Source organism: Magallana gigas, chromosome 3, assembly GCF_963853765.1.
Source record: "Magallana gigas chromosome 3, xbMagGiga1.1, whole genome shotgun sequence".
NCBI classification, from domain to species: domain Eukaryota; kingdom Metazoa; phylum Mollusca; class Bivalvia; order Ostreida; family Ostreidae; genus Magallana; species Magallana gigas.
The window spans coordinates 53,244,473-53,270,342 of record NC_088855.1 but is presented as its reverse complement, the minus strand read 5'-3'; the positions used below and the strand labels follow the sequence as shown (position 1 = coordinate 53,270,342).

The 25,870-nt window shown below is 35.5% G+C and overlaps 2 protein-coding genes across 6 annotated transcripts; both read right to left on the bottom strand.

The window, feature by feature from the left end:
- Positions 1 to 2,985: 2,985 nt before the first annotated feature.
- LOC105345794 (GDP-D-glycero-alpha-D-manno-heptose dehydrogenase) lies at positions 2,986 to 16,234 on the bottom strand. Of its 5 annotated transcripts, XM_011454093.4 has the most exons (4): positions 15,774 to 16,234; positions 15,434 to 15,501; positions 13,561 to 13,685; positions 2,986 to 4,349 (listed from the first exon to the last, which is right to left on the bottom strand). In XM_011454093.4, exons 3-4 carry the CDS (start codon positions 13,676 to 13,678, stop codon positions 3,391 to 3,393), a joined length of 1,077 nt encoding a protein of 358 aa, XP_011452395.3. In that variant the 5' UTR covers positions 13,679 to 13,685; positions 15,434 to 15,501; positions 15,774 to 16,234; the 3' UTR covers positions 2,986 to 3,390. The 5 variants fall into 5 exon arrangements, with proteins under 5 accessions (XP_011452395.3, XP_011452396.3, XP_011452393.3 ...); XM_011454094.4 differs by lacking the exon at positions 15,434 to 15,501 and having other exon boundaries at positions 15,774 to 16,233; XM_011454091.3 differs by lacking the exons at positions 15,434 to 15,501; positions 15,774 to 16,234 and adding an exon at positions 15,273 to 15,399.
- Positions 16,235 to 18,993: 2,759 nt separating this feature from the next.
- On the bottom strand, positions 18,994 to 25,843 carry LOC105345793 (mRNA cap guanine-N7 methyltransferase). Its single transcript, XM_011454090.4, has 11 exons — positions 25,740 to 25,843; positions 25,515 to 25,564; positions 25,029 to 25,152; positions 24,227 to 24,355; positions 22,429 to 22,553; positions 21,847 to 22,028; positions 21,486 to 21,656; positions 21,266 to 21,383; positions 20,377 to 20,505; positions 20,194 to 20,227; positions 18,994 to 19,607 (listed from the first exon to the last, which is right to left on the bottom strand). The coding sequence occupies exons 1-11, from the start codon at positions 25,771 to 25,773 to the stop codon at positions 19,519 to 19,521; spliced, it is 1,185 nt and encodes a 394-aa protein (XP_011452392.1). The 5' UTR covers positions 25,774 to 25,843; the 3' UTR covers positions 18,994 to 19,518.
- Positions 25,844 to 25,870: the final 27 nt, after the last annotated feature.

Genomic DNA, 25,870 nt, shown 5'->3' with positions numbered 1-25,870 from the left:
TTTTGAAATTGTGAATTTCATGGCCCCAGGTCAGGGGTTCTGGTGTTAGGGTGAGGCTCTAAATAAATGCAGTAATTCTTTGAAAATCTTCTCTGTCCCTTGGTATTAAGCCCATGAACTAAATACATAACTATGGTAAGGGAGCATGCCTCTTCCAAAATTGTGAATTTCATGGCATCAGGGTTCTTTGTAAGGGCATGGCTCTAATGATTTAATAGGGTAGGGTGATATTATTTCGACCGATTGATATAATGCTACAATTTTTAACATTTTTCTAAATAGATTAATTAAGAAAGTTAATATTTGATAAAACAATGCAGGAATATTAAAAAGATTTCTTTAGCCCTGTAATTATAATGCACATGAATATACATTTCAAAAGTCACACTGCAGTTACTCAGGTGACCGATAAGGCCCATGAGTCTTATGTTTATGAATTAATTGATATTCATTTGTTGTACACATATACATATTACACTTATCAAGTAAAAATCATGTTTTAAGCAATGCAGGTCGATCAAATTGCAGTTTTTATATGAGGCTAACATATATAAGAGGAATAAGAATTTACATTTAAACTGTTTTTATACCGTGTTTAAAAAAGTGAGAAATATCTGCACTCGAAATAGCTCTAAGTTCAACTAAGCTACGGCATTTAACGAAATGTAGAAGGTAAACAATTTAAATGTTTGCACTTTTTTCATATAAAGTGTGCGTAAATCCGTGTCTGCGATAGTTGATTGCTTGACATTTGAGAATACAGTGGAAAATGTGGCGACAGTGATGACATAAAACATGCATATTGGATGTGTTCGGGTTATAAACCAGTATAATCATAAATTATATCTGATTTTTTTTTTTTATCAAAACTTCAGTAAGCTCAGTTACAACAAAGAGGATGGGTGGACAATGCGTGTAAAATGCCCCTACACGGTCGGACAAGCTACTGAAAAATCAAAACATCAATAAATCTGATATATTTTTTAAAGAAATCATTTAAAACAATATGTATTTAACATATCATTGATTTTTAACCTATGAATATGTTCACTACTTGAAATATTTTGACTCACAAAGGGCGTATACGTATCAAAACCTGCAAATAGTGTCATTTTATAGAGTGGGTCTGTGCTCCATATTTTTCTCATAGTCTAAATAAGGTCAAATGGAAAACAAACCGATTTCAATCAACAAAAACGCAAAGAGATGACACACTATACATTGAAAATAGCTTTTTGTACCCCAACAGTTCAACGTTTTGAAAAAATAATACAAGTCCGTAAATTCGTGGCCTAATCACACATAATATTTTTAAAAACACCTTATATTGTCTGAAATGGCTCAGTGGTTAGAGTACCTGCCATAAGCTAAGCTTATATTTCTAGGGTTTTTATGTTAAGGGTTCGATACCACCAAAATTTCAGAAATATTTTTTTTTATCTTTTGTTAAATATATTAAAAATTGAATATAGTTAGAAATTTGATTTTGAAAACTTCTATATAATAAATTTGAATAGATTTATTTGGGGGAAAAAAATCCTCCCAAACAGGCACTATTTATTTTATTATACTGAATGTCTTATTATTAGATTTCAGTATTTAACATGAAAGTATAATAAAACAAATTGTTACATGCGCGTAAATTATGCGCGTACGGTTCGCCGTAGAATTTACGTCATTTCTATGTAAAAGCAGTAAAATTTTCTCTAATAATAAGACATTCAGTATAATAAAATAAATAGTGCCTGTTTGGTAGGATAACAGTTGAAATTGACACCCCTCGAAAACCATTGTCTACCTCCGCTTCGTGTCGGTTGACAATGGTTTTCTCGAGGTGTGAATTTCAACTGTTACCCTCCCAAACAGGCACTATTCATATAGTGTTACCCGTTGCCAAGTGTGTTGCTAACACTGAGGGTAATAGAAACGGAATATCAACTGCGTCTAAACCAATCAGATTTCAGTATTTAACATGAAAGTATAATAAATCGTACTTAAAACACTGCCATTGAATTACGTTGTTGATTTTTACCTGAGACACATATCAGTACTGTAACCACTGATATTAAAGCTGACATGAATGCATAAATACGCAATATCTCCGACTACCGTAATATTAGTTTAAAGCTGATATAATAAAAAAAATGAAATACAAATAATGTTTTCAAAGCTAGGAAGAGAGCGAGTGTCGGTCTCAGGTTCTTTCCCTTTGATCACTGTCCTTTGAGCAGGCGAGATCCTTGAGAGACCCGCAAAATCAACAGTTTGGTGTTGGGTCGTATTACTTTTTATTTGCTTTAGGTCATTGTAACCTTTTATGTGTCATATTTCTAAATATAGCTATGACGCTATGAGTTGTGTAAAAATAATTAATTCTGCATTTGTCTCTTAAATATATAAATGTGCTTCTATCATATATCAATTTCTTTAAGGGGGATGTGCGGCCATCTTGTACATTCGAGGATATGAATGTAAACATTTCTTGAACTGGCTTGTTTCTGTCCGAAACTGGCTAAAAATGCTGCCAAAAGATATGAGCAATAAATATGAAGTCCTACATGTCATTTTGTTTGAAAAGTATGCATACAAGAACTGGACAATGCCTTTTTAATGACTCAAAACAGCTGTCGAACTGCGCTGCTACAGACTTATTTTTCTGAAAAAATATTAAGGAGGTTCATTGGTATCCTCTCTACAACACACTGTTGAGAAAATTTGACAGAAATAAATGATACAAATTGATAATGCGTAATCGTCTTAAATAAATGACCTTTAATAATATTGTTATCTTTCTTATCGGGGGGGGGGGGGGGGGGGTGTGATCCTTACGATATTAAAAAATTAAGGTCTGTATATTTGATAACTCTTCCTCTACCGGGAACTTTGATTCAGATCTTTTAGCTTATTAGCACATCACTATAAAGTATGTTACTACCCAAAGCTAGTAGGAAGGTCACCCCAAACCATTCACGAATTAAATGCATATCAAGTGAAATTTAATCCAAAGTTTAATAAAAAAGCTTTTCCAAGGTAAGCCTACAGAGGTTTAATATTCCATTCAGACCGACAATAGCAGCTTTCCTGCAGCACAAATATGAGACTTTTCACAAATACTAGTATAATGAATATTTTCCTTCCTCAAAAGTGTCTCCTTTATTGAGTTTATAAACAAAGCACTGGGAAATACAAACTTTAAAATCGATTTCTTATTGCAATACATTCAGCACATATAAAGTATTTGAAGGAAAAGATACATGGAAAAATAAACATTCCAACGAAATGTTAAAAAGAGAAAATCCTTGTTTTTGATGGAGAGGATTCTTTTATAATAAAAATTTTTATTGCGACGGAAAATGATACGACAGCAGTCAATATAAAAAGAAAGAGAGTTCACACATTTTTGAATTTGCAGACGTCGGTGGTTGCAATGTGAGGGAGGATTTTCAACATGTCTTTTATACCCTCTTCCACGGAGATGGTGGAACTAAATCCGAGTTTGCGGATTTTCTGGTAGGACACCTCATAGTCCCTTTTGTCTTTATCCTCCCCGGACTTGGATTCCGTGATCACACAGCCCTTAACGTGGCCCTGAATCAGCTGAGCCACGCGAGACTTGGTCATATTCATTGCTTCGTCCCCAACATTGAAAGCTTCCCCTTTCATTTGGTCGTAATTGTTCAATGCAAATGCAAAAGCGCGTGCAGCATCTTTCACGTGCAGAAAGGTACGTCTGAACGACCCTTCGTACAGGTCGAATTCTTTTAGGGTAAGGGCTTTGTAGGTTAGATCGTTAATCAAAAGGTCAAGTCGAAGTCGAGGGGAAAGTCCAAACACAGTGGCCAGACGAAGACCGACACCATTGGCCGCCAGGACCATTTTTTCGGCATCAGCCTTGCTGCTCCCGTAGAGCGTGAGGGGGCTGATCTGGGTCTCTTCCGTACAGACGCCGTCCACAGCGCCATAGCACGACCCCGTACTGGCATAGATCAGCTTCTGGTCGGGTGTTTTGAGTTCAGTGATGTTCTTGGTCCCAACAACGTTTGTGTCAATAGCAAGATCCGGGTCCTTGTCGCAGGCGGGATATCCGACGATGGCCGCCAGGTGAATGATGGCGTCCTTGTCGTGCATGTGTTCGGCCAGCATCTGTTTATCCCGGATGTCCCCGTGCACAATGTGAAGTCGCGGGTGCGCGGCGAAGGAAATGAGGGCAGTGGGACCCCAGAAGAAGATGTCGTATATGGTGACCTCGTACCCTTGTTCCAGGAGGATGGGAATGAGGGTGGAGCCCAGGTAGCCCGCGCCTCCGGTGATCAGCACGTGACCGCGTGATTGTGAGGATTCTGCCATTTCTGAAATAAAATTGGTTCCAGTTAGTTCTCTTTAATGCAGTGCCAGTTTTTTGATGGCTTTTACATGCATAATAACTTTTAGGGGAGGGGTATGGGCTTAAGCTACATAATATTGCAGGTGCCGCGAGATTAGGTAATCGGGCAGCTTTCGGCATATGGTAAAAATAGTATCTGCACTGTATCATTTACATTTCTGATACATGAAATAATAATGCAAACCTAATCCTGAAATATAATGGGCTGTCCATAATTCAAATATTTGTGTTAACTTAACATCGTTAAGTTTTTTAATTCAATGTCATTGAATTCAATTTTAATGTATATATCGATTGATGTTTTATTAATGACAAAATACAAATAGCAATACAAATACATGCATACTGTATTATCAAGCCAAAATGTGGTTTTATCAGATATAACAAGGTTTTAGCGTCACAGCTTTTTAGTTTGTTTGAATTATTAAACAGATGCGAAATGTGCAGAAAACATGTTTTATCACCCATCATCGGAAATCAACGGACGTCTGTAAAAAGCAAGACCGACCACGGATGTCCGGAAAAGTAATTGTACAACTCGTCACGATAACTTTGACTTCTTACTTTTTTCAGTGGAAGCAAATTGAAAGTGTGTTCAGAAATCTTGACAAGCACAAAAAACCTAATTTCCGAAATCATAAAAATCTTAATCCGGGGGGGGGGGGGGGGGGGGGGGGGCTAGGGCTAGGACTAGTATACCTCTGACTCCAACTTCTCAATATTTCTCGCAAGAAAAAGTTTGGGGGGGGGGGGGGGGCTGAACTCTCTATGATGCAATGTGCCTAATGGTAGGTCTAACTTTGCAAACAAAAAAGGAAGGGGGGCTACCCATTTACTTTATACAGAAAACTGTGCATTTCATAGTTAAGGGGTTGTCATAATGTTAGACAAATATATCGTGACGAGCCCCTGTAAATTTTCTTAATCTCAATGGATTTAAAAGTGGAACTCTGAACTCCGACATTGCGAAATCTGGTTTGCAAATCCTTCATAAGAAATATGTACATGTACAAATCTATGCAAAGTCACAGGACAATCCGACATGTAAATAATCATAGCAATGATGGCTCGTGTCTACTAGTACTTTTTGTTTACCAAAAGGAAAAAATATATAGTTATTAATAGGTACACGGTCTAGTGTTGCATGCCCCCGCCCCCCCCCCCCCCAAGAAAACAAGACCTAACCCCCTTCCCCACCCATCCACTCTCCCGAACACAAAATCTATCCTTAATTTAGACCCCTTCCCCCCGGATCAGTAACTGGAATTTGTGCAAATTCATAAATATTTTATATTTTCAATCCTTTACACTCGGTGTCAATGAATTGTGTATGTATCTGTACCATTCGCCCTACCCTAAGTCTCCCAATCTAAATCGCAGACAGACCAAACTAAATTATTCTTCTTGCAAATTTAAAGATCAATACAGAAACCATTGCAATATTTCCCATAAGGATATGCAATCAATACAGCTTAATACTCCGTCATCCCAAGAGCAGAGTCTAAACGTGTCTCGCATCCGAAGACTAGCTGTTATTTGCTGTGTTAAATCTCTCTCTCACACACTCTCTCTCTCTCTCTCTCTCTCTCAGTGCCCTTTATATAATGAATAACACGTCTGTTATTTTTAATCCATAGCTCAAAATCGAGCTGAACTGAATACAATATTCATACCAAGCACAACAAAAGAATTAAAATTTCTATTGGGGGCAAACCGTTCGCGTTCACGAGATTAGTACATTGATTAAATATTCACCAGCGATTGCACAATACTGGTATCTTTAAAAACTACGTAAAATAATTTCAGTTTTCAATATTTGACTGTTTTCATCATATAAAAGCAGCCAGCATATTCTCGGACCCGAAATGCCCTAAACAAAAACACACGACAACATGTCCTCTGGGTAGCCAAAACAAATACCCGTATTAAACAACAACACAATACACTGGTCTCTGCTGTCCTGGCGCGTTTAACGACATAACTTAAGGGTAGTGGACTTTAGAGAGCAGTATCATCCCTGGGACTGCATGTTACTTACCTGGTGGGAGGATACAAGCGGCGAGTCTGTCTGGTAACTCCGACACCTGTATGTCACTACCTGTGTAACGAATTCAAGTGAACTACGTCACTGTCACGGGTCGCTGACTCCGGAGTTATTCGTCATGTCAAGGCTCGTTGACTTCAAGAGAATACACGATTAACAATGTGTATACAAAGCGGTTTGGACTTTGTTTTTCAGCCACTCTGATTAGACTTGTTTGTTACGTTACGTAACTATAATTTATACAGATCGAAATCTATTGATTTTTTGGTTTACAGATGACTTCTATGGCATTATCAAGACATTTAATCGTAACCATGGACGTCTTTACAGTAACAAATCTGATTTACTGTTTTATTAAATATCATTAAATAAAAGTGTATAAAAAGAAAGTGTCTTTCAAATCATACAGCGAGTGCCTATAGTATAAATGGATAATAAAGGGCTCTGTCAGCAAGTAGGAGGGGTGCAACTACAGAGGGGGGGGGGGGGGTGTTACATGTAGTTTTCCTTGGGTTATTCATTAACATTACGACAGAAACCGATATGATACTTTACACCATAAGCGTTGGCAGTCTGTTTGATGCAACGTATCCCCAAAACGGAAGCAAGGCACCACCCCATTTTACACCAATGGAAGGGACTGGTCACCACTCTGACCGAGTAACAAGGGGTTACCACCTCAAACAACCTCCCATGGAACCACAACATTGACAGTGCATGTAGAGGACAGACACCACATCTGCTTTCTCACAAAAAAATTCATCATGCTCGACCTCATCAAGGAAAAGTGCTACTATACAGCCAATGTCCAGACCCCAGGTATAGAATATGCATCCACTGTTTGGTTTGGGACCCACAAAGAAGAAATAGGATTTCTTTCGGTTGAGGGACGAATAAGACAGAAATCAATTTCTATTTGGTATAATAATGAATTAATTATCCGGAAATATAGGGTTTTCATTCGAATACCTGTTTGTGTCACCTGGCCCCGAGGTTATAAAACTTTCTTGAGTACGATCTCGAACTCCAAATCGTACTCCGTGCTCCAAACCGTACTCGTACTCAAGGTATCGAGGTTATAAACTTTTTCATACTCATACTCGTACTCCGGCTGAATACAAAACGGCGATTCTCTGAGTAAGCTATGAAGCTTTCTCAAAGTCGTACTCAAGACATTTAATCTAAATAAAATGCAGTGCAAGCATATAATGTTGTTCATATTGTAACGTTGCTGTATTATACGCTATAATTTAATCATATTTACATGTATATGAATTAAAATGGAAAGTTTTTACCATTAATGACATATCTAGAATAGATATAACGGAGGTGAATTTAAGAGTAAGGGCGAACTGCAACCAAGATTATCAAAATAACTTTTAGATAGTTTGCTTCATTAATTAATGTACATATACATGTAAATCTACGTACAAAATACTACCGTTGAATAGCTCGACTTTTTAAGAATTCTGTTTTTAGTCAAATACTACCCATACACCCCATCATTTAAAACAAAGAAATCAATGTACATGTATCGTTATTAATCAATTTCAATCAGATGTACTTGCTGGGTCTGTTTTTTGATTACAGTGAAAATGTAGGTTAGTTCTAAACATTAACAAAGGATGGGGGATGCATTAAAGTCTAAAACTTTCTATTACTTACTTATTAATCAATTATCATTTATGTTGCATGCCACACAACTTGGAAAGGGAAACATTTTATAGAATAAGCGGTAAATCAGTGGCGGAGTAAAGGAGGTCGCACCCAGCACCCCCCCCCCCCCCCCACAGCCCTAAAAGAATATTCCAAATAAAGTTAAATCATACTCCTTCTGGCAAAGAAAATGTACAACTTGCAAGTCTTAATTATCTTTTTTTTTAACTTGGGGGATTTCTCTACATTAGACTGTTTCAATGGTGCAATATGAAGAAAACGCGTGTGTTCAATGGTGTAACTAAACCCTCCCAGAAAAAAATGTATGTAATCGATTGAAAATACATGTACTACTTGTGATAAAATAGCTTCTTCGCATTTTCATATGAGAGATTTTTCTCTATATAGCTTAGCTGTGGGAATATTCATCTCTTAAATTATTTTATTTCATTAGCAAGTAACTATCTAGATAATTCATATAGTTATTTATATTTTATCTAAAGTAACCAAATATTTATGTCAAATGCATTAAAATTAACACATGTATTTCGAATTTTAAAGATCAATAGGAAAAGGCTTGCTCAAAAATATCAAATGACGTTACTTAAGATTAAAAATGACACAGTACGTGTATATGTAAATTCTAAACACACATTTTCAAGCCTTGACTAAGTGAGAAAAACTTGAACCATCAACAAAACCCCACAAAAAGGGTTACAGCAACTTTAGTACACAGTTTCCTTGAACACGTTGTTTCGGTTTAACGTGGTCCTCATAGTGGAAATTTCAAAAATATTTCAATACTTTAGTGAATTTTCTTAAACTCTCGTGCACATTCCCAAAAATATTGAAATGAGAAACTTTACGTGTGTCCTTGGCTTTTGGCATATGTTCATTGATGCAATTCCAACCCCAACCCCCACCCACCCCTTCAAGATATTACATGTTTTTTTCTCACAAGAATTAAGGCAAGTATAGTATGTTGCAATTAAATTGGAATACCCCTATAATTTCTTTAGTGTATACTTTCTGAGTGTGAAAATAAATTGATCCTCTCAGTATTTTTATGATTTTCCCAAGTATATGTTTCTATTTTTGAATTAAACTCTTCCTGTTTTTCCTAATACAGGAACTGTTCACTAAATATCTTAAAAGATATCCACTTGGGGGCAGTGTCCCGAGTTTTTGCTTCCACCACTTTTTGCTTGATATTGCAATAATAGTAAATACCTTTGTGCTCAAACTACGTTCATCCACTAATATGAAAAATGTCCAGATTATCTGTTTTGAAACGCCCCCTCTACCGCTTCAGGTTTCAATACACATCCCAAAATTGAAAGTCTACGGAGATTTTGCATTTGATCAGCCATTAAAAAGCCCGGATGATAATGTTAAAAAATTGCGCGATGCATTCCGAGTGTATTCCGAATGGAGAAAAGATGTAAATATTTCCCATTACAAATCTCCGTAAGAAAATTGTTTTCGTTCCTGTGAAATTTTATGAGTGAAAAGGGATAATTGTTCAATGAAGATATCTTGGATATATTCCCTTTCATCGATTTCAATTGTATTTCTTTCACAGGTATGAGTATTTTTATTAAAAATAATCAAAAATTGATGGAAGCAATAACTTGGGACAAACTTTTTTTTTTTTATAGTATTGCTCTAAAACATCCCTCATTAATGTACTGAGGCAGATATTCGTTACCGGTAAAACGACTGTACCATGGAAAAAGAAAAAAACATTTCTGTATTTGACCCGAAGTATGACCCAATATTGTAAACTTTAGCCATTTATTGCATATCTGAAGCAGTAGAGGCAAATTCTGGGGTGATTTTTATCCGACATTCACCATGCACAAGAAATGAATGTATTAATGTCCACGAGACAACACGAGAATCACCGATGACTTAATGTTTTAGAATAAAAAATCACATTAATGTTGAAATAAACAGCAAATATTTTAAATATATGGTTCTTCATACTTACAGTATTAGGTGATCGACACGTGTGTAGATCTATGTGTAAAAATTCGTCATTAACAAAACTAATGACGTAATACACATATTTCCGGGGAACCCCCTGTGGTTGAATTTTTCCTTAGGCCATCATTAACAAAATCTTTGTTTCCCCTAACTCGACCCTAAATTTTGAAGTTGGGTAGGTATAGGTAGGTAAATAATTGATTAGTCCTGGTGAAGTTTCCGAGTAGGCTAGTTCATCCATTTTAATGATCAAGGCTAACAAAAAGATCTACTAAAAACGAATTTTGGTAAAATAAAGTTTTTTTTACAAAAAAAATCTCTCTATTCAATGTGGTAAAAAACAATTCAGTCGGCGGGATTAGGCCTATGGAAACATAGGTATATTTAATTTTGGTCTTAAATTGGCTTAATTAAAAGGTGCGGTCACATGATCCGATTTTTTATACGATTTTCAATCGACTTGCGGTCACACGATGCGATAGAGTCGGATTCTGCATCCGATTTTCTCAACCGCTGTGCTTTCGACTAAAATCGTACTGTGTGGCCACCTATGTCGAATGTCGAAAGCAAAGTCCAAAAGTCGATTGTGTATTGCATTAACTATTACACTTACATACAATACGAAGGGGATCTTATTTCGTCAAATTTAAACAATTTATACGGATTCGAAAACGTTGGGACACAAATATACACTTAGGCTATATTATAACTCTCTCTCTCTCTCTCTTAATTTCCTAATTTTCATTTCGATTTCTTACACACTCCCCAAAAATGGGGGGGGGGGGTATTCTATATGAGAATTTAAGAAAAATGTTTGCTGCGAGAAAAAAATGTTGGAAGGAAGGGGGCAGTCCCCCCTCCCCCCGATGCTACGTACCTGTAGTAAACCTTATAAAAATAATCACCACTATCGTCCTTTCATCTAGTCAACAATTTTGCAAATAGCCGCGCGCACACCACCCCCCCCTCCCCCCCAATGAAAATAAATTACAAAAGTTTTATTGTCAGAAAACTGCATTTTTTTCAGGAATCAATGGCGCTGTCATTTATACAAATTTGCCCCCAGAAGAAATTTGATCAACCCAGTACCAAAAATTATCTTTAAATACTTAGATTATGTAGCATCTTCTCTAATGAAACAAGCTTAACTAAGCTCTATATTACATGTACTTGATAAAATATACATCTGTAAACAAATTCTGTAACACCCGATGAAATTTTCTTAAATTCGATCTGTAAAATCGAATGAAATTTACTAACATTTTGTAACAACCGATGAAATACAAACTAGTACAATAGCATACCAAAGTCTGCTACATCTTGTGAATTACGTTTATATTCTGTGATTCCGACTCGTCTAACACCTGAGAAAATGTCTATACATGTACTTATAAACGAAGACTTACTTCACAATTTATGGAATCTACGTACTTCCTATCACTCGTTGAAACCGACTGCACAGAACAGTTAACTGTACAAGTAATTATAAACGATGAGCTCTGCCTCCAGAACTCCTGTTTCTCCGTGAGGGGTCTGTCGGTAGGACAGTATCCTGATCTACATCCGTTCAATACACAGATACCCGGTACCACTCTGAGGGTTCCGTGTACATGGCCATGAACAGGATTGTGTGGTTTTAAGTTCTCTATCGTCACAGAAATATTTACTTGCATGTCCTAATGTAAAGATGTTCATATAATGTCGATTATGTTATTAGTATCCCAATGAATTTTACAACTTGACGATAAATTGTAAAAAAAAAAAAAAAAAAAAAAAGCAAATCATAATACTGCATCATGGCAGATTTATGGTGGAATTATTGCAAACAGTTAATGCATGACTGTAATTCTCGGATTACACGCTTATTTGACAGGTAATTTTTTCTGAATAACTAAAAAATAAACACGGTTAAAAAACTTAAAGCCATAATAAAATCACCTCAGGTGTTAACTTCTTGTATATTGTATTTTTTTTTTTAGCAAACATTGTCAATATCCTCGTATTAAAGATAACAAGCACGTTGGCCACATACCTCACATTTCCATAATATCATGATAATATCTATATAATATCTATATAACTGCCATTGATTAAACAAGAGAATTATATCCGTTTGAATTTTATAATTCATTTAAAAAGACTTTTTTCTAGGTAGTTCTTTGTAAAGTCGGTCCTCACCCAAATAGTGATAGCCTCTGTAATCCAACCATCTTCATAGCAAGCGTACTTCCCTCCATATAAAAATGCCCCATTTCTCTCGGAAGACTGTTCAAGAACCCTATATACCCCATATCTCAATTATGACATCTCTCTAACCCTCAGAAATCACTGAATAACTGGCTTTAACTCTTCATACTTGCTCCCTTTAAATTGCTGTCTAAATATCACAAAAGTAGCCTCCATTTTAATTATAGATCATGCATAAATCTCTGCGGTCTCCCCCGGTTTTGGTGCCTCTCCAACTCCCAAAGGTCACGTTTTAGCCTGCGTACATTCCAATCAATATATTTATACACAAGCCTTCATTTTCTCTTTCTTAGTTCTATGTAAAAACGTGGCCCCTCTTTTTGACCCTCTCAGTTAGATATGGATCGACTAACCATCTTAAATTATTTTTTATTATTCAACAAGTTGTACCATCCATATTAAAAATAAAAATCTATTTTTTCCCAATTTATTTCTATAGTGAAATTTGAAGCTCCATTGTGGCCCTTTCTGACCATGGGAGTCGTAGTGAGAAGAAAGTTGAATCTGGAATATCCAAGGAGGCCAATTTAAAAATAAGATATTACTGGCTACTGTAAATCATTTTTTATTCGCACGCGAGAAATTTTCGCGAGGTTCGTGAGGGTCTCGTCTTCGTCCTCCAGTGTCTGTGGTACATGACTTATTGTATATTTTCCATGAAATCTAATTCCTGATTTGAAATTAGTTGCCTAATCTTTCTTTGGAAATGGACATGTGCATATGTACCTCCATCTGAGCAGTGTTTTGAGGAAGGATATTTTGTGCCATGTATAGAGGTATTTAAATTGACCTAGATTCGGGAAAAGGATCCTGATAGATCTTAGTCAAAATCTCAGTCATTCATCAAATACTTATTGATTACAGAATGTTGCTTGCAGTGTATCGGTAGCAACAACTTTGGAAAACAATTAATTTAAATCTTAAATTACATTTTGAATTTTGTTTGGTGTACGTATGTACATTGTAAAAATAAAAACTTTTATATATCGTAGGCTGACTTACTAGTAAGTCTACATAGCTTAATAATCATTGGTTCCTGTAGAAGATATATATAAAATGTAAACAGGCCAACAGATAAAAGACGTACGACAGGTTACCAGAAAAGTCCATTTTTTATGAACTGAAAACCATACACGCATGATTTTAATATTCAAATAACAATAATATCTAGTAAAGACCCTTGCAAATAAAGAAATATATTCACTACAAGCTTAATACTAATGTCATAGGTACCCCCACCCACCTGTCTCTCTCGCCCGTGCGGACAGGCTACATGTACTCTCCATGGGCTCTGATGCTGACTCTCGGGAACAATGTCTCTTCTCGCGTTCCTCATTTGATGTGGGACAAACCCTTTTCATACCGACGCTGCAAGTAAACACAGATAAAATATTCTCTGATCCGAGAGCACAAAGATGACATTCTTCTAATCATAGGAAAATTGGAGGGCATACTCTAAAACCTGGCCTGGCCTGGCTTGGCCCCATTGGCCTGGCCTGGCCTCAAAGTTGGCCTGGCCTCACTTTTGGCCTCAAAATTGGCCTGGCCCCAAATTTTGGCCTGGCCTCAAATTTTGGCCTGGCCCCTAATTTGGCCTCTGCAAAAATTTTTGGCCTCAAATTTATTTTTATATTTTCTTTACAAATTTGATGATTTTTATTGATTTTTTTATTGATTTACTTTCAATCCATATTAAACATCTTACTTGGTGGCTATAGTGTCTTATAGTGAACGACTTTTAAAAATTATAGGTACAATTGAAAATATAGTACTAACAATGTATATTTATTACAAAAGGTATGTCGAGTAATCCATTCTAATTGATTTTTATTCAGCCTGTTTGAAATTCTTAAGAACTTAAAAATGTGATTTTTACCCTGCCATTGTATAACCATGGCATGTTTTTGCAATGTATTTAGATCAAACTGCTATCAGGATCAGACAAAATCTATGTAACTCATCTTTTACCAATGACTTGTTTGAGAAAAAATATTGGAAGAGGCCAATATTTGTTCTAACCAACACCAAAGGTCACAAAATGTTTTGCTTTGTTCAAATTCTGATAATGACAATTCCCCATTGTTTCCTAAATATACAAGCAACACATGCATGAAACTCTACTCTAACCAGGAGGTGATGATTAATGGCCATCTCTGAGTCAAGGTATCGGAGGATGCAATGTTGCAGTTGTTCTCAAATGCCATTAATTAAATTAGACTGTGTGAAATGTTAAATGACAGGATAGGCAATTAATCTGACCCCAATGTAGCAGATTAGCGACAGAAAAGATTGATATTGAATTTCTGCTGGGAAATTTGGGCTTGATCGGTGTTGACAGGTAATGTAAACAAGCTGCAAATTTTAAAGTGCATTACACAGTGATTACAATTTAATGCTATGAACCAGTTTACAAATGTTTTGGATATCAATCAGGTCTGTCTCTTAAAATGATGTTTTTAATTTTTAAATGAGTGGGGGAGGGGGGTGGCGACTCTTAGTTTTAAAGTTAATGGCTTTGGTATTGGCATAATCTATTCCTTAACAATAGTAAGAGCAGTGCTGTACATGCATGTCTTAGGAATTTTCTGTGTGTTTAAACATGGATTAAAATTTATCAAATTTGAAAAATCGGTCACTTGTTGTGTATATTTTTTCATATGATTATTCTTTAAACATCAAAAAGGCATTGAATTTTCAATTTCTAAAAGAAATCAATAAAAATTCAATCAAAATCTAAAAAAATGAGAAAAAGAAAAATGTTAAACTTTGAGGCCAAAAATTTTTGTAGAGGCCAAATTAGGGGCCAGGCCAAAATTTGAGGCCAGGCCAAAATTTGGGGCCAGGCCAATTTTGAGGCCAAAAGTGAGGCCAGGCCAACTTTGAGGCCAGGCCAGGCCAATGGGGCCAAGCCAGGCCAGGCCAGGTTTTAGAGTATGCCAAAATTGGAGAAATTACTTCCTCATAATTTGGAGAAAAGCCAGACCAATAGAGGTTCGCCTCTAATCCTGGTCAATAATATCCTCTCTATGCACATCAATAAATACCGGCATCAGAGGAGAATTCAAAGAGTCATGTTTTCTATTCAAGGACAGACGTTGCTCCAAGAAAACACTTACCAATATGTAGTGATAGTTGCGCAGACAATAGTTGTTCACCTACATAACGAATCAATTTGTCGTATCGCCTGCAATAACAATTTCGGATTCTCTACCATTGCACAATGCGAAAACCCACACACACTAATCAATCTTTTTAATATACTTCTGCGTAGTTTTCTAATTCTGTGTAACTCGTTGACGGTAGTGTGTGTGTGGGGAGAGGGATAGTAAAGAGAGAAGAGATATAGAGATAGAGAGGAGAGACACAGAGAGAGAGAGAGAGAGAGAGAGAGAGAGAGAGAGAGAGAGAGAGAGAGAGAGAGAGAGAGAGAGAGAGAGAGAGAGAGAGAGATATTACCTGCAGAGTGGGAGTATCCTAGTATGGAATATCCGTATAAATCCTGCCTACGTCTATATCTCTTGGATCACTTGCCGTTGTATCGTGAAACTGGACAACATTAACACATTACTGAGAGATGTTCTCGGGAACCGATAAGCGTGTGGGGCACCGGCGTGTCTAATAATAACTTGGTCAGGAATTACATGTAACCGGCACGCGCCGAAAACAGCACATTTACACACGACACACGGGAAACTATTGAGATCAGGTAAGGAACAATGACCCCGCAGTGACGGTCACAACAGGAACTTGGTCAATGAGCATAAAGAAACCTCAGCTTTCGATAGCTGGGTGACCTGGGATTGACTGGGGGCGCCGAGACTCGCTAATACAGAGCACGTGTGGCCGACTTATCTATCGGATACTGCCCTCCATCTCTTTCCTCAGACCCTTTCCTCTCTGTGCCCTATCTTCGACCATAGGCAGTTCCCTTCTTTTTGCATATATACCTTCGATGTGTAACTTGCTATTCAAATGACAGAGGCTAAATTCCGTACCCTATTTATTATATTTATAAGAAGTGTTTATTGATTGTAATTCACCATAAAACGATAATGTCTATAATAAAATGCGGAAGAGAAAGAAAATTTCCGGTTAAACACAACGCTTTTGTTTTTTCTGTCACACTGTCTAGCACGTGTACTTATCTTGATTGGCGCATTGCCGCACTTGTACTCGTGTTGATTATCTTTGCACATGTACTTAAACTGAAATTTAAGCTATCAACTGAAAATCCTTCCCCAGTATTTTCCAAAAATGAATAACTTGTATTACAAAATACAGTTTCAACAATCAATGGAGCTTGGTCAAGTGGATGAAATAATCAAAGTACTAAAATACTCATGTCTCATAGAGTTATTAGATATGGTAACACAATCTAAAAAATATTAATTAAACAGGTCCTTGAAAAGCCCGTTAATTCTAAGCCCGATACATGTAGTTCCAACAATAACGACAGCGCACGAATAATTAATTACGGATCATTAAGGCCAGAGAAATAATTTATCTTAAAAAAAAAATAACTTTTCGTGCCGAGAAATAATGTACAGACAGGTATTTTATTTGTTTTTGGGTTTTGTTTGTTTATTATTGGCATGGCAAGATTTGAAAACTGGAATAAATGGGATTGAAAAATGAGTTATTCCCTTTTTCATTATGGCAAAAAAAAGTCATATGACCTGATGCAATTGAATCAATGATCATTTTTTGTTGCCCAAATTACATCTTTTTTAAAATCGGAAATGATTAAAAATATACCGGTAAAGGTAATACATGTCAAGTACAGGCACGTAGCATCGTTTTTGAAAGTGGGGGGCCAAACTCATCCAAAAAATCTTGAAAAGCAAAAAAAAAGGTACTTTTCAAAATCCTAATCCGTAGGGGGGGGGGGGTTACCTTCAATTTCACTGTTTATTATCCTTATTTTCGATTCAATTTTACATGTGCCCATGAAAGTGGGGGGGGGGGGCAACTCAATGTTGATACAATTTTTTGTATGTAAATTTATGAAAAATTTAAGAAAAAAATTGGGAGGGCCAGCCCCCCCCCCCCCCCCCGATGCTACGTGCCTGATTTAACGTGCAATCCTATCACCACCCCCCTTCCCAAAATTCTGTCAACGTAAATATGCTTAATGAGTTATTCATCCAAATAAAATCTATTACAAGTTGCTGTCCTTTGAAAAAGGACTACAATACTTGGACCATTTGCAAAATTTCATATTTTGATGCATTTTTCTTAAGATTCAAACTTTTATAGTGACATAATTATTCAATCAAACTTAAATGCTGAAGAAAATTTAATCGGGAAGTTCTCTAGCCTCGACTACTATAAATGTATATTTACGTTACATGTGTATTCGGAAAACAAAAAACATTGCAAATTATGCTATTTCATGCATGTTGTAGTTTCGGCATAACATTAACTGATTTCATAAAACTGATAGTTCATATCACATGCCAATCATTTCTTTAAAAGGAATACTTTGTTTCTGTACTGTTTACCGACAACTTTACAATTACAGCGCCTTTGAACTTATGTGTGCATATGGCACGGAATCCCGATCCCGATAAACGTGTTAGCCTGGTTCCCTGAGCTACCCATTACGCACAGGAACCAAGCTAGCTCATGCGCAGGCTGAATTTTCCCCATTGCATCCGGTTTAACCTCGCTTATACGGGTAACACAACGAATTGTTACATGCGCGTAAAATATGCGCGTACGGTTTGCCGTAGAATTCAGGTCATTTCTATATAAAAGCAGTAAAAAATTCTCTAAAATTAAGACATTCAGTATAATAAAATAAATAGTGCCTGTTTGGGAGGATAACAGTTGAAATTGACACCCCTCGAAAACCATTGTCAACCTCCGCTTCGCGTCGGTTGACAATGGTTTCCTCGGGGTGTCAATTTCAACTGTTACCCTCCCAAACAGACACTGGCATAGATCTATCAAAGTTTACGCTATTGTTATTGTGCAGGTCAATAGTGATGGTATAGCCTGGTACAGCATGTTTCAGAGTATGTGGTCATTATAACTTGACCTGTTGATATGTGGTGCGATATGCAGAAATATTACCTGAAATGACTTCATTTACTGTTTATCTTTATACTGGTAAAAATTTTCACTTTGTTCATGTACTTAACAGTAAATTCATTGTTTTAATGATGTGACAGATAAATTGGATAATTATAGAAGCTTAACAAGTTTTAAGTACCCGGAACATTACAAAATGAGATTTAGCACAGACATAGATCAGGAAAAAGTAAATTTAAGTTTGTATTTTTTTTCAGGCTTGCCAAACATCACGTCAGATTTATTCCTTTTTGGTCAAATTTTTAATGTAAAGGCTCATTCCAGGGTTAATATGGGGGAGAATATTATCAGTAAGTTACAATAACCATATAATAAGTCGAAAACTCTCTAGCTTTTACTTCAGTGACCTAACACATAATATTATGACATGAATGATAAACAGTAAATGAAGTCATTTCAGGTAATATTTCTGCATATCGCACCACATATCAACAGGTCAAGTTATAATGACCACATACTCTGAAACATGCTGTACCAGGCTATACCATCACTATTGACCTGCACAATAACAATAGCGTAAACTTTGATAGATCTATGCCAATTCTATATAAATATCAATTTACTGATACTATTGTTAAAGGGCAAAAAAAAGTCTGTTCATCAAAATAAATTGCAAGCTTTCTTATAAACAGAGCAAGACAATGACAACTTGTAAACTATTTCAATGCAACTAATTCTGCATATAATAAATGAAATATTTAATATGTACATGTACATGTACTTTGTGTACAGGTGTGATGGGTTTGTAGTCATAGTTACACATTCTTATATACCTGGCTGGTATCACTGAATGACTAACTAATAAAACATAACACCTTCAACAAAACTTTCAAAACTACACATCTCATACAATATTTATTTGAACTTCATAGTGAGACTCTCTTGCGAAGTATTTACACCATATTTCTGACCAACAGAGATGGATTGAGTTATATCCTATATAAAAGCCAAGTATGGCTGCTCGATGCCATGTATAACGATATCAACAAGTCCTCAATGGAGTACAACACTGAACATGTACACTATCCGTCCTTGTTCATCGTTACCCTCCACACAAGCTCTCCATGTAAATAAGGATGGAGAAGTAGCGCCGTGGAATTCTGGGTAATTATGTATCCCCTTCCTGTGAATGTGGTTTCCATGTCCGCCCTGTTGCCTTGTCAGAGACTTTTTGAAAAGCAAACACACAGTAAATAGCTGAAAAGAAAAAAAGTATGCAATTTACAAAAATGCACCCATACAAATAAATGTAAAATGTTTGAACTCTTTATTTAAAGTTTATATATTTTTCAAATGTTGGTACCATATGTATTTTTCAACAATTTCAATATCATTATCATAATACATGAAAAATAACGCCAGTTAATTATGATATAGGATTGGTTATCGTGCTAAGAAGGAAACATTGAATGTTAATTCTTACAAACTGAATATCACATGACAATTAACTTAAAACACAATCAAAAACAGAAATATTTTTTTGAATTGGTTTGAATCTTAATTTTTTTCTTTTTTACAAAAGGAATACTAACATTCAATTAAATTCCTTCAATTTTTATTGACTACTTTTCACAAGACAAAATCATTTTGAGCTACAACTTAATGTTTTATGAGGAGCCATCAGTAATAAATCATGTTCATTTTTTGAAAAGGGATTCCAAAGGTGGATATCAAAACTTTCATTTTGCTTTTTACTGTTCTATGAACATTATAAGCAAGTTGATATATTGTTTACTTTACAGTGTTAAATAACAGTAAAAGGATCAAGAAATGAAGAACTTACTTGTGGCCTCCCATTCAGATTTGGATAAGGTGCCCTGTAAATACCATTCAATAAGTTAACAAATATAAACAATCACATAAATAAATTAATAATTTACATCAACCTCTAAATGGAATCACAAATCAAAGACGAGTCATTAGCCCAGGTAACGACCCCTGTTCTCTGCCCCTGGCCATGACTCACCACTTTGGGGGGCCCCCGTTGTCGGACATGTTCCGGGCGGTCGTCGTGCGCCAGGATTTCCTGATAGGTCTGTTCCGTTTCTGTGTAGTCCTCCGGAACTTTCCCCATCAGATTGTCACTAGGGTATGTCTACAGAGAAGTCGTGTCACAAAATAAATACAGTTCTTATGAGATAAGAAGTCGTAAAACAAAATAAATATAGTTCTATGAAATGCGAAGTCGTAAAACAAAATAAATATAGTTCTTAAAAATGTTAATACAATAAATCTAATAATAAAATGCATGTGCCTGTCAGAATCAGGTAATTTTGGCATCTTCAAAATAATATCCAGTTAGAAAACAATCTAATTAAAATAAAAAAGATCGTTTTCCCAGAATTTTTGACAGCTCTAAAGACGACCTTTCCAAAGAAACACTTACAATACCAAAAAAACTCAACTGATGAATTTCAGTTGTTAATTTTACATGCACAATTCAGTAAAAAAAATTTGATGACAAGAATAACTTGAGTTTCTCCATTTTTCTTACAGACTCTTGTTGGTCTCACTTTAAAATATTTTTGTCTTCAACACATCCATGTTGCAGAAAATACAAAAAGTTTGTTAAAGCATTCATGATTGATTAGTAATCTGTGTGGGCTATTACAATTAACATCTTCATAAATGGGAATTTAGATTTTGAAAAATCTAAAACATTAATTTTATATTAAATATGACGTACTTTCATCCCTTATTTAAAAGTTATCTTTCCTTTCTTTTAGGTTGTTCTGTTGTCTGAGGTTTTGAAATATGAGTCATATATTTAATATATTTCAAAACCTCAGACAACAGAACAATCTAAAAGAAAGGAAAGATAACTTCTATGAAATGACAAGTTGTCTTTTCCTTACCTCTAAACCTTGCATTCTATTAAGGAGACCTCGGTACTCTCCCTTCTCAGCATTTTCGGAGAAAAATTCTGCAAAGGATTTCCTATACAGTAGCTTCATGCCATAATCTTCAGCCAACCTTAAAACAATTTCAAATAAAAAGACCTAATTAAGGACATAGGACAATTTGGAAGTGCATTGTACAATTTGATATTTCAAAAGAACCAAAAGTTTCTCGTACTTTTCTAGCATAGGGAAATACACTAGAAACTCTGGACAGTCCACCACTCCTTCCAGATGGAAGTTATATTTAGCCCCAAACAAGGGCACCGTGTCAAGGTCATCCAGCTCATAGGTCACTCGGTACACATCATTGCCAAAGGATTTGTTTTCAGACGATCTCAACCTCTTCCTGTTTAATAAAATGGTAACCAATATTTTAAACAATAAGTAAACTTAGACACTGCATTTTTACAGTAATTTCAATAAAGAACGTTGCTGTATTTTCTTCATATCCCATTTTAGATATACAATAATTTTTTTCTTACAATAGTTGAATTATAATCATGTTACTGATGTCACTGATAAGAGTTGAGCCTTACATAATCTCTAAAGAATTAGGCGTGGTACCGATGAAGTAACCTCCAAGGTTTAGACATTCACATGCATTCTTCAACATCATTTTGGCCTGAGCTAGACTTTCAAAGCAGTAATGGAAGGAGAATTGGCAGCTACACAAGTCAAACTTCATGGAGGCATCTTGGTATTTTTCCCTGATGCGCACCTAATGGTGTGATAGAGGTGTCAATTTAATACATGTGTATTAAAAAAATATTGCACAATCAGATATATATCTCTGTTGAGAAGCTAAATTTGTTTTTGTTGCAGTTGGTAATCAGGTAGTATATCCTACACTGGGAACTCTGATAATATTTTATATAAAAATACCATACTTTTTACAATAATTCTATGATATACAAACTGGGTGTGAAAAAAAGAACTAAAGCAAAACTCGTTCAAAGCAAATTAAGGGGCGATATAAAAATCTTCGTTGTAGCTGCATTGTTATATATCCGTGTATGTTATATTTGATTTTTGCTGTACTTTTATTTACAAGTAATGAAGAGAGGCTAAACATCCCAAATTCTTTTAGAGAATTCCTCTCTTTGCTTTGTTTGCCAAACCTTTGTACAGTCAGCTGTAATGAACTCGGCTGTAAACATTCCCCCAGACTGTCGATCTTGGTGACCTCTCCCCATCATCTCACGATAGCGGACCTCACACTGTTCAACAGAGGTACCAGCAATATCTGATAATAAAAAAAAATAACAAAAGTGTCAGACAATGTTAAAAATACCATCAGCTGGATTTTTTAGGTATTTCTTGCAACACAGGTACCTACCGGGTATTAATGCTGGTGAACTTAAATGGGATTTTTCCTCTATATATGTAAGCATAAAGACGATTCTTTTTTTTTTTAATTTAAAAATTTTTTTTTTTAATTTCTTTTTAAATTTTTTTTGCTAATTAAAAAAAAAAACCCGACATATTATTTCTGGTAAAAATTCACCCCTGAGTCTCTGACATTACCCACCTGCACAGACCAGTGTGGAGATCTTCTCCCAGACTCTGACATTACCCCCCAGCACAGACCAGTTTGGAGATCTTCTCCAACGCAGCACGGTTAAGGTTTACTTTGTGGTCTCGCCGACCAGAAAGTACGAGAAATGTTAACTATGACATCATACAAAACTACAAGTCATCAAAAATGCTAGTAAATAAAGTAATTTCCGATTGTTATGGCAAAGAAAACATTAAACTACATTAAAAATTACCTATGCGTGCAACTTTGTAGTCAAATAAGTCCAACAACGATAAATATAAACAACCGACTGATCGCGGTGCACTTGTCGATGTGACGTCATACTGTAAATTTTGACGCATATTTTGTGCAGAGAGAGGCGGATCAATCAATTTTTTAACATGGAAATATGCATTTTATAAATTTACAGAGCATAATCTTAAAACAATTATTATGTACCATTAAATCCTATCTAGTATGCTTGTTTTGATTCGGCATTTGATAATTTTTTTGAGTTTGTATTATTTCTTTTCTAGAGTGTTTAATGTACAAGTTCTAGGTGTTTGACCTGGGGAAGCCTAAATAAATCCGCTTTTTACAAGGGTATACGGTAAACAGATCATTGTGATCTTTTTTGGCATAAATTAAGGGAATATTTAATTTACCGGGGTATTAAAAAGTGCTGCTGCTTCGATGAAATCTATAGAATGAATCAATATATACGTAAAATATTAAGCGAAGGTCATATAAATTCAAACCTGAGCTCATTTCTTTGATATTTATTCTAATAAAAGATGAACTCTATACAAAGCAGCAGCACTTTTCAGAATCTACCAGAAAAGTAGAATTTAATAATCAATTAAATTTTTTATTCAAATAAGGTTATGCCCTTGTAATATTGAAATTTGTTTATGACCTCAATTTGAGAGAATTATCAACAAATGTCACATGACTGTCAATTCTAGGGACCACACTAAGTGTCATACAAAGTAGCATTTACTATTCTGTTTCAGGTAATATCACATTTATATCATGATAAAATAACTTTAAATAAATATTTTGAAATAAAAGATGCCTCGTTTTATGAACGTTTAAATCCGCTGATATTTTCATAGTAAGCCTTAACAGTGCTGCGGCGACTCTGACATTACCCACCAGCACAGACCAGTGTGGAGATCTTCTCCCAGACTTTGACATTACCCACCTGCACAGACCAGTGTGGAGATCTTCTCCCAGACTCTGACATTACCCACCAGCACAGACCAGTTTGGAGATCTTCTCCCAGACTTTGACATTACCCACCTGCACAGACCAGTGTGGAGATCTTCTCCCAGACTCTGACATTACCCACCAGCACAGACCAGTGTGGAGATCTTCTCTGAGACTCTGACATTACCCACCTGCACAGACCAGTTTGGAGATCCCCGCCTTCCTCCACTTCAGCAGGTCACCACCTTTCCCTGAACACAGATCCAGCACCACCAGAGATTGTTTGTTACTTTCACTTTGTAACTTTTTCACTGTCTCACCTGTCAATAAAAATCACAGGTTTATGGTAATACATGTACTGAAATTCTAGTAAAGAGAATTTTTTCACATCTGATCTTTTTATGCTATTGAATTTCAAATCAATTTACACATTAAAAACTGAACATGGGATCCTATTAAAGTTTGAAAAATGAAATAAAATGATAAATTACATTTCTCATTTATACTTAAGCTATAAACATTTAAAGGTCCTAAATCATTTGGACCTGTTCCCATTTTTTATCATTAACATTTGTAGCACATCTCTCCATTTTTTAGGAAAATGTTTGGTATCCCTAAAACATGGCTTCAAAGTAAATGCACACAATAACCATTATTCAACTTTTTATCTGCTCAATTTTCCTAATGGACTAACTGATGTAAGTGAGAAAGTGAGACAAACTTGTAGGTTCTTTGAAGTAAAAAATAATCACTGAAATAATTTTTCTCCATTTTTTATGTGTAAATTTGCTACCATAATGACTTGCCAAAAATAATAATAAATTGTTATTGTCAGAAAACCACGTCTGAATATGTTGTGTGATGAAGAACTGAATGAAGCAATCACGCAAAAATAATATTCATACAACAAAATGAAAATACCCATACACTGTTAATCTCTCAATAGATAAATACAGATCGATGTACTGTCTCGGTTATACATTAGATACATGCCTATGAGGGCGCTCTTGATCCAGTTGTTAAAGTTCCGTAGGTAGAAGATTCGGCTTTGTGTCCGCATCTCCAGGCCTGTCTCTTTGAGTTCATTGTAATGTTTAGCTACTGTTTCTGACAAGTCCTAGGAAATAAAAACTTCATGTCATAAATATGTCTGTACCATCTCTACAATAGAAGAATCTAAATACTGTATACATGTACAGAGTTATTTTCGCCCTGTTTGGTTTTTTTTTTTGCCCTTCTACGTTTGCAACCGGTTTTGCCCATATCTGAATTTGTTTCAATACTCCGTATTTGAAAAATAAATCATTAATCAGTTCATATTAAATCAGATCATATAAAAAATTATATTGCATTCCAATTATAGGCGATTTGAGATTCGTCATCATATAAACATGATCAGGGACGTAAATTATACGTCCCTGACATGATATATAAAACAAATACTTTACCCTGACATGATATATAAAACAAATACTTTACTTTTTCTCCACTGGCTGCTTGTTCTGAAGCATCTTCACTTTTCTCCATCTCTGATATAAAAAAAAATTATAAAAATACTGACAGTACTGCGGTAGACGAAATCGTTATTTCTTGAGTGTAGCACATCCTGACCATGAGCAAGTGTATGTCATGCCTAATTAAATATTTTACGGTGATGAAATGGATAGAATTAATGCCAATAAAGGAAAACAACGTTCTTCTTACTTTCTGTTTGATCCATGCTTGATATAAATGCCATAAAGCGATTATTACGACATTTATATTTTATCACGAACACGTTTTTAATTCCATGGTATATTAAAAACTTTATAACTTAATTCATATACCTAAATAAG

Bases quoted from the DNA above. Each gene is read 5' to 3' on its own strand.
- LOC105345794 (XM_011454091.3), bottom strand. The intron at 4,350-13,560 runs GTGGGTGGGGGT...ATTTTATTTCAG, and splicing joins CGCACGGGCGAGAGAGACAG to AAATGGCAGAATCCTCACAA.
- LOC105345793 (XM_011454090.4), bottom strand. From the start codon at position 25,773: ATGGCATTTATATCAAGCATGGATCAAACAGAAA. The intron at 22,554-24,226 runs GTGGGTAATGTC...TTTTATTATCAG, and splicing joins CTCCAAACTGGTCTGTGCAG to ATATTGCTGGTACCTCTGTT. The intron at 22,029-22,428 runs GTTTGGCAAACA...TCACACCATTAG, and splicing joins TTACAGCTGACTGTACAAAG to GTGCGCATCAGGGAAAAATA.